The following is a 12545-nucleotide window of genomic DNA, read 5'->3' as shown; positions in this document are numbered from 1 at the left end:
ACGTGTTCCGCCCTGAGCTCAGGTGTGAACACATCGACGGCTCACTGGGAGGTGGTCTGTGTGTGAACGTGTTGTGACCAAGTTTGTTCTCGTTTCAGTTGTTGTGGTTTTGTTTGGTTTTGTCTAAAATTGTGAAAAGTTTATCGAGATCAATCATGAGTCTGCTGAACATGTCGGGTGACTTCCTGTAGCGTATTCCCTCAAGGTGTTTCTGAAATGTTGCCTTCACAAGATCAAAAACATATTTAGTAAGGTTGACCTTTGACCTTTGACTACCAAATTCTAATTAGTTCATCCACGAGTCCAACTGAACGTTTGTATACATTTTTTAAGAAATTCCCTCAAAGCATTCTTGAGATATCGTGTTCACAAGGTTTGGTCTTTGCGAACAGAAATTGCATTCGTGGAAATGCATATAAACAGGAAGAGTGAGATCTGTGCACTTGTGGTCACTGGAGACGTACGCGGGTCAATACCACAAACTTTATATAAAGAGGTTAATACCAGGTGTGAGCTGTCTCTGGTCATTGACCTTCGGAGGATGTAGCCTACACCGCCCCCTGATGGCCAAATTGGAATGTGGTGGATTTGACTGAGTCGAATCCTTATACATTTTGAAATATTACTCTCCTGACGTTTTGGTCTCGTCGTTTGCCGCTCTTATTGAAACCTATATTGTCATAGATACGCAATGCATCCTGGGATAGGCTGGTCTGAGACGGATGGAAGGACACATTTGTTGGCCTGATTTGAAGGAGTCTAGTCGCGCCCTCTGGAGGAGGCTGCCCCTGAGGTCCAATAAACATCAGCCGCGTCTGTCAAGTCATTTAATACAAAACCATCCAATAAAATCCATGAAATAATAAAGTTCAGGCAGACATTGTCTACCGACGCTTTAATGTTCACCATGACACAGAGTCCACTCCCTGATTGGTCCTTTATTACGCTTGTGAAGCAGTGAAAAGAAAAACGGGACTAATTTGAATCAAAGAAACATTAAACATGGACGACAGAGAGACCAGGACCTGGACTGAAGTCAATCTTATCACTTGAGTTTTTATCAAACTGTGTTTTTAGAATCAAAGAGAGCAGCAGGTTGTCGGGTCCGACTCGTTCACACCAACAGGAACATGTGGGAACATCAGGCGAGGGGCGGAGCCTGTAGAGCAGCAGGAGGCCGGACATGACGTATAAACTCTGCTGTGGAAAGATCAGTGTTGTTGTTTACAGCTCATCCACACCGGCGTCGGCCCTCATCACCAGAAGATCTGGAACCTCCTCGTGTTTCCAAGTTGACGTCTTCGTCTTCTACGTGTACGGCTCCTCTTCTTCATCCTGAGATATTTGTGTTCTTCCAGTTTCACGTCCGTCACGTGTTAGAAACCTCATCAACACGTCCACTCGCTCACTGGGAAGCTTCCACACATTGTCCTGCAGGAGAAGATCCAGAAAATGTCCAGAGACACTGACTCAGACATTTGTTCTAGCATACAGAACCTGCAGAACACGTCAGGAACATGTCAGGAACACGTCAGGAACACGTCAGGAACACGTCTGTGGTTCAGTTCACGTCTGAGTTTTTACGTGTTGGTGTTTTGTGTAGAAATTAAAAAGTAGGAGTCGTGTTAGCGACGCCTCAGTGGTTTTTAATGAGGTTGGTTGGTTCTGGTGTTTTGTGCTGACACGTTAAATAAAGTTTTTTTTATCTGCAGTAAATGATTCGTCGTCGTCTCCACCCTCGACGCTGTGTTGATTAAACCTCCCCTCCTCGCCCACCTCCCCCTCCTCCCCCCTTTTATAACACTAGTCCTGTCGTTTATTGCCCACCCCCCCCCGTCTTGTTTTAATCTTGTAAAAATTCTGCTGCTCATAAACATCATGGAGCCGCTTCACGCCTCTTAACTACAAAGACAGAGACAGAGACAGGGCGGGGCGGCCGAGACGCAGCCGAGAGACGCTCAGGTTTGGTTTTAATGAAAAACTGCACCTCTTCCTCCTACTCCTTATCCTACTCTTCCTCTTCCTTGGCCTTCTCTTTATCTTCGTCTTCTTCCTCCTCTTTATCTTCCTCCTCGTCCTCCTCCTCTTTATCCTCCACATCCTCTTCCTTCTGCTCGTCATCTTTATCCTCCTCTTCCTCCTGCTCTTCTGTATCCTCCTCATCGTCTTTCTCCTCGTCTTCTTCGTCTTTTTCCTCCTCCTCCTCTTCCTATTATTTCTCTTTATTTCCCTCTTCATCTTCATCCTCCCCTTCCTCTTCTTTATCCTCCTCTTCCTCCTTCTCCTTCTCCTCCCCCTCCTCTTCTTCCTCCTTCACTTCACACCCCCTCTATCCGCCTCTTCATCTTCATCCTACTCCTCTTCTTTCTTCTCAGCGTTCCGTCTCCACCCTGATGCAGAAGAATCCATCTGTGGTGTTTTAGAATCTTTCACTGTCCAGTGGTTGACTTCCTGTTTCAGTGCCTCTGTGTTGTCATGACAACGGAACGTGTGTTTAAGTGGAGGATCTCAGTGAAGCAGCAGCTTCAACACTTGACGTGTTGTCGAGTCTCTGCAGGTCAGAGATCAAACTGTTTGTCCGTCGCATTCAACGATATCTCAAGAACTCCTTGATGTGATACAAACGTTCCCCTGGACTCATGGATGAACTGATCAGATTTCAGAGGTCAAAGGTCACAGTCACCTTATATTATTGTGAATATAATATGTGAATAACACCTGCAGGGACTGAAAGTGATCGGCTGGATAACAAGGAGAAATGTTTGATCCAGAGTGAAGATGCTGAAGTGAGGAGGAGGAGGAGGAGGAGGAGGTAAACCCTCGTCATCTCCCACTGATCAAAAACACTTACACACTCGGTTAATTGGAGGCTGCAGAGATAATATATTCACACACACAGAGTCAGACAGATGTGTGTGGTGTTTGAAATGTGTGAACAAGCAGAGAGAGGTGATGGGCGTTAATGATATTGATGCTAATTCCATCACTGTGTGTGTGTGTGTGTGTGTGTGTGTGTGTGTGTGTGTGTGTGTGTGTGTGTGTGTGTGTGTGTGTGTGTGTGTGTGTGTGTGTGTATTAATATTTCATGTTAGCAGTGATCAGTATTCAGTTTGAAGCTGCTGCAGTGAAACGTTTACAGTAAAAATGTGGTAAAATCCAGTTGACTGTATTTTAGAGACTTTACCAACACAGCGCCCCCCTGAGGACACAATCAGCTTCATATAAAAGACGTGAAGACGTCTGTCCATCTCCCGGTTTGTATTATTTAAGTGGAGGAAGTCTGACCTCTGAGAGACGTCACTGATTCTGATGAAACATCTTCATCACCGACTCTTAAACATGTAAATATTAACAACTATTGTTATTGTGCTGCTGTGATTGGTCCATTGATCTGTGAAGATCCTGAGGGTCCTGAGTCTGAGAGAGACAGTGGAGGGATGGAGACAATCAGGAGGACAACATCATAGACAGGGTGTGTGTGACACCACAGAGGTTAGAGGTTGATTACTTGGTTGGTCCCATCATCCTCACTGACTAGTGTAAATGTTGGACTGTCTCTTTAAGACTGGAACGTTCTTAACTCTGAGATATTTTTGAATCTGTTGTTTGTGTTAATCTGCTGTGATTCACTGATTATTCTTTTCTCTGGATTAAACTGAAGAACCTGATTCTTCTTCTTGTCAAACAGCAGCTCTGTGTGTTTACACCAGTCGTCAACACAAACAGGATTTAATCCAGATTAGAGACAGAGACAGGAACAGCAGCTCAGCAGCATCGTCCTGTTAAAACAAACCCATCATGTGACGACTTTTAAAACCTTCAGATCCTCGTTTCTTCAGTCTGACGAGAAAAGAGAAAACAACTCATTCACATCGGATTCCCCCTGTTGTTGTGTGTGTGTGTGTGTGTGTGTGTGTGTGTGTGCGCGTGTGTGCTAGTTTTTAACTCTTGTGGATCTTTTCCTGCATAAATACTCATCTTTTCAGGACCAGTCGACCTCATGGGACCTAAAGAGACAGAACATTGTTTCTGAGGTCATGGAAAGTTACGAACAAGTTTTAGTTGAAGGTTTATGATGAATGGAAGTCAATGCAAAGTCCTAATAAGGATAGCTGTGCAAACTTGTGTGTGTGTGTCAAGGTGTTTGTGTATAAACAGCTCATTGTGGCCCTGCAGCAGCATGCTTCATCACCACGGTAACAAATTGACTTCCTGTGGGGATCATGATGGTGATGAAGGTGTGTGTGTGTGTTAGTCACACACACAAACTTTAAATCCCACTGGGAGTGTTTGTGTGTGTCACGGCTGTCACACACACTGGATGATATCAAACTGTCCTTGTTTCTCCAAGTACTGAAAAATATTCATGAGCTCACCAGGGGTGTGTGTGTGTGTGTGTGTGTGTGTGTGTGTGTGTGTGTGTGTGTGTGTGTGTGTGTGTGTGTGTGTGTGTGTGTGTGTGTGTGTGTGTGTGTGTGTGTGTGTGTGTGTGTGTGTGTGTGTGTGTGTGATGAGAGAGAGAGAACCCTGAAGCAGAAAAAGACAAAAGCAGAAGAAGGAAATTGAAGCTTTTATCAGACCTGAAGTATGAACATGTTCTGGAGTGTGTGTGTGTTACAAACATGACTGTATGTGACGTGATGCTGACTAGTTAATGTCTGGAGTCTGAACTCATGATGGGGAGAATGGTTAGTTACAGTCTGAGCAGCTCAGCCTCTGGTCCTGGTCCCGGTCCCGTTGGTTCGTAGTGGACCAGCTTAGCTGAGGTCAGTCTGCAGCTGCTGAGTCTGAGGCTCCTGAACAGAGAGAAAGTAGGACAAACTGAACACAGAGAGAGAGAGGAAACAAAGAGAGGACACACACACACACACACACACACACACACACACACACACACACACACACCCCACAGCCACCCCCATATTATCTCTGTGGTTTGCTGCTGACTCTCACTCTTCAAAGAGAGGACACAATCCTACACACAAACAGCTGTGTGTGTGTGTGTGTGTGTGTGTGTGTGTGTGTGTGTGTGTGTGTGTGTGTGTGTGTGTGTGTGTGTGTGTGTGTGTGTGTGTGTGTGTGTGTGTGTGTGTGTGTGTGCCTGAGGTGAGGCAGTCTGTAATCATCACCTCCACGAGTTGAAAGCAGCCTGTCGTTCATTTACATATAAAGAGGAGGGGGGGGCGAGGAGAGATCCAATGAGAAAATTAAAAGAGAGAGAGAGAGAGCAGGGGGGGGAACAAACTGCCGACACCTGCAGCATCCATCCTGTTACCATGGTTACCTGCAGGTTAACACACCTGACAGCCAATCAGAGGGCAGCATTTTGTCCTTGTGGAGGACCAGTCGGTTCCTGAATCCATGTTCCAGGAGAACCTGCTGCTCCGTAGAGACGTTCTATTGGTTCTCAATGAGGTTCTTGAGTTGCTGAGGACACTGTGTTCAGTCTCCAGGTCCTGATGGGACGTCCAGGGGTCACAGGTCACACTGGTCCTGAAGTCCAGAGAGAAGAGAACTCCCCCCAACCTGCGTGTGTGTGTGTGTGTGTGTGTGTGTGTACTCATAGTTATCTAGATAAACACTGTGTGTGTGTGTGTGTGAAAGTTACACTTTAATATCCAGACTCATGTCAGCCAATCAGAGAGCAGCTGCTGGTCAGGTATGAAACAGGCAGTGACAAACAGCAGCTTTCATCTCTCTCTCTCTATAACACTCCTTCATCTCTACCTCTCTCTACCTCTCTCTCTCTATAACACTCCTTCATCTCTCCCTCTCTCTACCTCTCTCTCTCATAACACTCCTTCATCTCTACCTCTCTCTACCTCTCTCTCTCTCTATAACACTCCTTCATCTCTACCTCTCTCTACCTCTCTCTCTCTATAACACTCCTTCATCTCTACCTCTCTCTCTCTCTATAACACTCCTTCATCTCTACCTCTCTCTCTATAACACTCCTTCATCTCTACCTCTCTCTCTCTATAACACTCATCTCTACCTCTCCTCTCTCTCTATAACACTCCTTCATCTCTACCTCTCTCTCTCTATAACACTCCTTCATCTCTACCTCTCTCTCCCTCTCTCTCTCTATAACACTCCTTCATCTCTACCTCTCTCTCCCTCTCTCTCTCAACACTCCTTCATCTCTACCTCTCTCACCTCTCTCTCTATAGCACTCCTTCATCTCTACCTCTCTCTCTATAACACTCCTTCATTTCTACCTCTCTCTCTCATAACACTCCTTCATCTCTACCTCTCTCTCTCTCAACACTCCTTCATCTCTACCTCTCTCTCTATAACACTCCTTCATCTCTCCCTCTCTCTCTTATAACACTCCTTCATCTCTACCTCTCTCTCTCTTAACACTCCTTCATCTCTACCTCTCTCCTCTCTCTATAACACTCCTTCATCTCTACCTCTCTCTCTCTCTCTCATAACACTCCTTCATCTCTACCTCTCTCTCTCTATAACACTCCTTCATCTCTACCTCTCTCTCTCTCTATAACACTCCTTCATCTCTACCTCTCTCTCTATAACACTCCTTCATCTCTCCCTCTCTCTCTCTATAACACTCCTTCATCTCTACCTCTCTCTCTCTATAACACTCCTTCATCTCTACCTCTCTCTCTCTATACACTCCTTCATCTCTACCTCTCTCTCTCTATACACTCCATCATCTCTACCTCTCTCTCTATAACACTCCTCATCTCTACCTCTCTCTCTCTATAACACTCCATCATCTCTACCTCTCTCTCTCTATAACCTCCCTTTATCTCTATCTCTCTTCCTCTCTTCCTATTAACGCCCTTCTTACACCCCTCGCTGGTTCTCGTCCTTCTCTTAACCTCTCTCTCTCTCTTTCTTCCAACTTTTAACTCATTTTACTTTCTGACAACTCGCTCTCTCTCTGTTCAGCTGCATGAATTATAGATGAACCTCTCTCTACCACGGCCCCCCCCCAGTGAAGTTATTAGCATACAGACTGAGGATGTTCAATATCACCATGGAAATGTTGAAGCGTGTGTGTGTGTGTGTGTGTGTGTGTGTGTGTGTGTGTGTGTGTGTGTGTGTGTGTGTGTGTGTGTGTGTGTGTGTGTGTGTGTGTGTGTGTGTGTGTGTGTGTGTGTGTGTGTGTGTGTGTGTGTGTGTGTCTGAGGCCTCTCTGGGTGTTTCCCAGAATGCACTGGGGCGAGTTAAACAGAGTTTCAGTCTGAACCAACACACAGCAGGAGGGAGGGAGGGTCGAGCGAGCATGTCCAGACAGGAGAGAGAGAGAGATGAATAGTGTTTTGTATAAGAGGAACGTACGCTATAAAGAAATATCTCTTCATGAACTGAATCATAAAACTGACTGAGAGAGTGCCACCTACAGGCTGGAGAGATCCCTGCAGCCACAGAATGAAAACCCCGTGAATGTGTGAAAGAATAATAAAGTTTTATTTCTGTGTTTAAGGAGGGAAGGGGGGTTGTTCCAGAAAAAAAAGACCTGCACACAATTTAAAAAACGGAACAAAATCCACCAATCAGAGTCAGGAACAGTCACATGATAAACCTGAGACGTGACCTGTTGAAATCAGACACATGATTCAGATTCTGATGATCGCGATCGGTCCGGAACAGGAAGTGATCGGGAAGTGATCAATAAAATCTCTCTGGTTTAAACATTCATGATGAAAAACATCGGACCCAGAATCAAACCCTGCCGTTCATCACATCATGAAGGTTCATCCTCTGGAGAGAAGGAAGAGAATATTTCCACCATCATAAAAAACCAAACAACCCACTGGAGGTTTGAGTCCTTTCACTGCGTTGCCGTGGATACGGGTGTGTTGCCATGGCGACATTACTACAGGCAACTACAGTTTGACCGTGAGATGAAAAGTGTGAAGCAGCAAAATATTTTATTAATAACATGAGAGAGAAACGACTCCGAGCGTCTTTACACGTTCACGGTTCTGATCATCTGATCGTCAGGTTCAGATCAGATCAGCGTCTCCATGGAAACATGATTTTAATCATCATAGAAAGTCTGATCAGTGGGAACGATTCTGAAGGTTGGACCTCAGGCATCACTGAGCCACCAGGGGGCCCCCACGTGTTCAGTAGTCAGCCGACTTTGTGCCGACACTCAGCCAGATCATGTTTGTGACTGTTTTTAAACTCTCTCTCTCTCTCTCTCTCTCTCTCTCTCTCTCTCTCTCTCTCAGATATTGAGGAGCTGCCATGTTGGCCTCCTCCATCCCTCCATCCCTCCTCTTCCTCCTCTTCCTCCTCTTTCTCCCCACCCCTACAACCTTCTCTGCTGATGTCATCGTGACCTCTGAACCCTCAATACTAGCGGTGAAGCTGGATGGCCCCCCCCTCTCTCACCTGCTACTGGACTCGGGGGCCGGGCGTCTGTACGTAGGCGGGGTCGATCACCTGTACCAGCTGACGTCTGACCTGGAGGTGATGTCACATGTTCGAACCGGCCCTCACCTGGACTCCCCCGACTGCCTCCCCCCGATCAATCCCCAGGAATGCCCCTCGGCCACGCCCACTCACAACCACAACAAACTGCTGCTGATGGAGGAGGGACAGGGGGCGGAGCCAGGGAGTCTGATTGTCTGTGGTTCTCTCTATCAGGGCATCTGTGACAAAAGGTAATGGATCATCAGGATATCTTCAGTTTACTGAGTTTCAACGCCAAACAATGTGGGGGAATGAGATGCTGTTGGCCCAACGCTCTGCCGGCATTTAGCCGACACTCACACCTGAGCCTGACATGACAGAGTAGCCGACCAGTTGTCTTACTGTGTTGTAACTGTATAAAGGTTTGATGATGATGATGATGATAAAGACATTATCATCGGCTCCTGACTCACGTCTCCTCTCTGTCCTCAGGAGTTTACACAACATCTCTCAGATCATCTATCGGACGTCCAACCCAGTTGACACTCAGTACGTCGCGGCCAACGACCCTCGGGTCTCCACCGTTGCTGTGGTAATAACCGTAGAGAACAAACAGGAAGTCAGCGGACCGCTGAGTCTGATGCTGGTCGGTCGAGGCTACACCAGTAAAGGTCCTGGTGACATTCCACCAATCACGACGCGGCGTCTGTTCCCAGTGGTCCCACCTCGACGGGCATTCTCGCAGGAGGAGGAGCTGGGAAAACTTGTTGTTGGAAGTTACTCAGAGTACAACAACCACTTTGTTAAGGCAGTCGCCCATGGTGACCATGTCTACTTCCTGTTCTCAAGGCGGGACATGTGGCACAAGAAGGAGTACCGGACGTACGCCTCTCGGCTCTGCGCCTCTGATCGCAGCTTCTACTCGTACGTGGAGGTGCCACTTCTGTGCCACGGTGGGTACAACCTGGCTCAGGCAGCGTGGTTAGGAAACCACTCAGGTGAACCCGCCCTGTTTGTCATCATGGCAGCGGGACAGGCGTCCACACCTGTAGCAACAGGACGTTCAGCGCTGTGTGTGTATGGGATGGCAGAGCTGGACGCCATGCTGCGGCAAGCACAGGAAGTGTGTTACACTGAGGGAGGACGAGGGAGCAGTGGACAGGAGGAAGCCTACATCGAGTACGCTGTGTCATCGAAATGTCTCAAACTGCCGAAGGTAAACACACACTTCAGCTTTGACCTTTTCTCTTTCCGTCGGATCAGAGCGACGGCAAGAAAGCAAACTGTCTCAGTGAGGACACCTGCTGGTCAGACAGAGAATGGAACAGCAGTACCCTGTTTACGTCCAGCTGCAGTGCAGGAAGTGGAGTTTGGTTTGTGTAGCGAGAACAGTGAGTAACGCCTTCCTCACCGGAAAGTGTCCGTCAGACAGGAAACCAGTCATTTGAAGATGTCCGTCACTAATCACCTGATTATCGTACACAAGAGCTCAGGTTCTGTTCCCAGCATGCACTGGGTGAAGGACGAGTTCACACCGTGTGACGTCACTAAATCAGTAATCAGTGTTTTTTAACATCATGTGATTTGACACCATATTTAAATATTAATTAAAAGAACTTTGCGTGGTCATCAAGATTAGAAAGTGCAACACAAATACAGACCATTCGCCATTTAATTATTATTCAAGTAAACAGGTGATTAACAATTAATTTATCTATAGTTTCAGCTGATGACATCACAGATTAAATATGATGATGTCACACGGGAGCAGCTCGTTTGGAAAGAAGCTGCCATTAGTCAACATCTGTCTCACTGCTGACCCTAATACTGTGTGTGTGTGTGTGTGTGTGTGTGTGTGTGTGTGTGTGTGTGTGTGTGTGTGTGTGTGTGTGTGTGTGTGTGTGTGTGTGTGTGTGTGTGTGTGTGTGTGTGGATTAAAGTTGTTATCTTCAGCAGCTGGATTTATGGTCAGACAGCTGTCACTCAAACCCAGAGTACACACAGCTGGTCAGACTGACCCAGATATAACACACACACACACACACACAGATTAAACTGCAGTGACTGGTCTTTTTGTGTTAACCTGTCGTACAATGTTACTCCTTCATATGGCCAAAAGTATGTGGACAGGATGTGCCAGACCCGCCCAGGTAAGAGCTGTCACAGTGTAGTTACTATAGTTCAGCTCCAGGGGGCGTCCACTGTTCACACTTCTTCAGGATAAGAAATGCTGGTCTCATTCTCTCTCTCTCTCTCTCTCTCTCTCTCTCTCTCTCTCTCTCTCTCTCTCTCTCTCTCTCTCTCTCTCTCTCTCTCTCTCTCTCTCTATCTCTATCTTCTCTCTCTCTCTCTCTCTCTCTCTCTCTCTCTCTCTCTATCTTCTATCTTCTCTCTCTCTCTCTCTCTTCTCTCTCTCTCTCTCTCTCTCTCTATCTTCTCTGTCTCTCTCTCTCTCTCTCTCTCTCTCTCCTCTCTTTCTCTCTCTCTCTTTCTCTCTCTCTCTCTCTATCTTCTATCTTCTCTCTCTCTCTCTCTCTCTTTCTCTCTCTCTATCTTCTATCTTCTCTCTCTCTCTCTCTCTCTCTCTCTTCTCTCTCTATCTTCTCTCTCTTCTCTCTCTCTTTCTCTCTCTCTCTCTCTCTCTCTCTCTCTCTCTCTCTCTCTCTCTGTTCATCTGTAAGGTCTCTCTGTTGGAGTACCCCTGTGGGGGGGAACACACCCCGAACCCCATCGCCAGTGCTGTGCCGCTTCCAGCCACGCCCACCTTCACCTCCACCACCCTGCTGACCGCCGTCACCACGGCAACAGAGGCAGGACACACCATCGCCTTCCTGGGAGACAGAGAAGGGCGACTGCACAAGGTGACAACATGATAAATTATGTTTATTATTAGCTTAGCATAAGGTTTTCAGTGTTGATACTGAGCTCAGTTTTGTGGCTGCAGCTGTGTCACATGATGTAGAAAACAAAATCTAGTGTTTACAACATGTTTGTCGTCATGTGAATCATAGATGTGATCAAACTGTGCCCCCCCTTCTCTTATTGCCACCACTGAAGTGCCCTGAAGCAAGGTAGCCCCCCACTGCATCCCCCAATGCACCCCCCACGAGATTACAACAAGCAGCTTGCACAAGTACACACAAAATTACACTGTGTGTGTGTGTGTGAGAGATGACTAACAGGCGTTTAGCTTGGGGGTGGGGTGTCACAGGGGAGCATACACAGACCCTTGTTGTTGATTGGTTATTGGTCCCACAGGTGACTGATTACTGTGTGTGTGTGTCTGTGTGTGGGTGTGTGTCTGTGTGTGTGTGTGTGTGTGTGGGGGGGGGGTAATCCTGCCCTGGAGCATCACTGAGTTAAACAACAGATCTTCGATTCATCCTGTTAATATATAATCACACCCAGTGGCAGCTCACAGTCAGACAGTGGATCTGTGAACCTGTGGTTCTCAGGTACATCCTGGTTCTACCAACTGAACCAGGATCAGGTCAAGTTCTCTGAAACTTCAGGCTGTGGCATCATGTTTTGTGGGGAAGCAGCGCCATCTGCTGACAGGTCATTGCTACAACAGCATGAATTCACAAGAACATCTGAACGCCCACGACCATCCTCGAAAAAGGAATTCAGAACTTTTTGAATCAGAGCTCCAGACTAACTTTTAACATTGGTTGCACTGCGCTTTTTGGCAAACCTCCAACAAGGTGCATTCTTAAAAATATTAAGGTAGGCTCCAATAATGTGTGTGTGTGTGTGTGTGTGTGTGTGTGTGTGTGTGTGTGTGTGTCTGCTAGTCACATTTTCATGTGTTTAATTACGTGTCTCATAAACTCTTAAACACAAAGTAAACTTCAGGACTGTTCAGGTCCTAATAACTTGTGATGAGTGTCTGTGTTTATAGTGAAGTGTAAAGTGAGCGTTTATCGTGCAGCTCTATCGTGAACTCTCATGAACTCTTGTGGATTCTTCAGATTTATCGATGTTCATGTTTTATATCAGGTGATGATGTCACTACGTCAGTGATGATGTCACCGACGGTGGATGTGATGCGTATGGACAAGTGTTGATTACTTTCATGTTTTCAACTCTGTCACCTAGGCTCCACCCTTTTGAAGCACGACTATCAAAGGTCAGAGGTGAACTTTGTATCATTAACA

The 12545-nt window shown here is 46.6% G+C and overlaps 1 protein-coding gene across 3 annotated transcripts in view; it reads left to right on the top strand.

Annotated features, from left to right (window-relative positions):
• The window catches only part of plxnb3 (plexin B3), a 37864-nt gene that overhangs the window by 11902 nt on the left and 13417 nt on the right, over window positions 1-12545 (top strand). For all 3 annotated transcript variants that reach the window (XM_035158528.2, XM_035158527.2, XM_035158529.2), the window contains 3 exons: window positions 8205-8639; window positions 8881-9604; window positions 11070-11249. In XM_035158528.2, the coding sequence (XP_035014419.2) occupies window positions 8221-8639; window positions 8881-9604; window positions 11070-11249 (1323 nt within the window). In that variant the 5' untranslated portion in view covers window positions 8205-8220. The remainder of the gene's footprint in view (window positions 1-8204; window positions 8640-8880; window positions 9605-11069; window positions 11250-12545) is intronic.

The sequence above is a fragment of the Hippoglossus stenolepis genome, chromosome 6 (assembly GCF_022539355.2).
Source record: "Hippoglossus stenolepis isolate QCI-W04-F060 chromosome 6, HSTE1.2, whole genome shotgun sequence".
NCBI lineage: Eukaryota > Metazoa > Chordata > Actinopteri > Pleuronectiformes > Pleuronectidae > Hippoglossus > Hippoglossus stenolepis.
The sequence above is the reverse complement of the archived record's forward strand: the minus strand, read 5'-3'. Positions and strand labels throughout refer to the sequence as shown.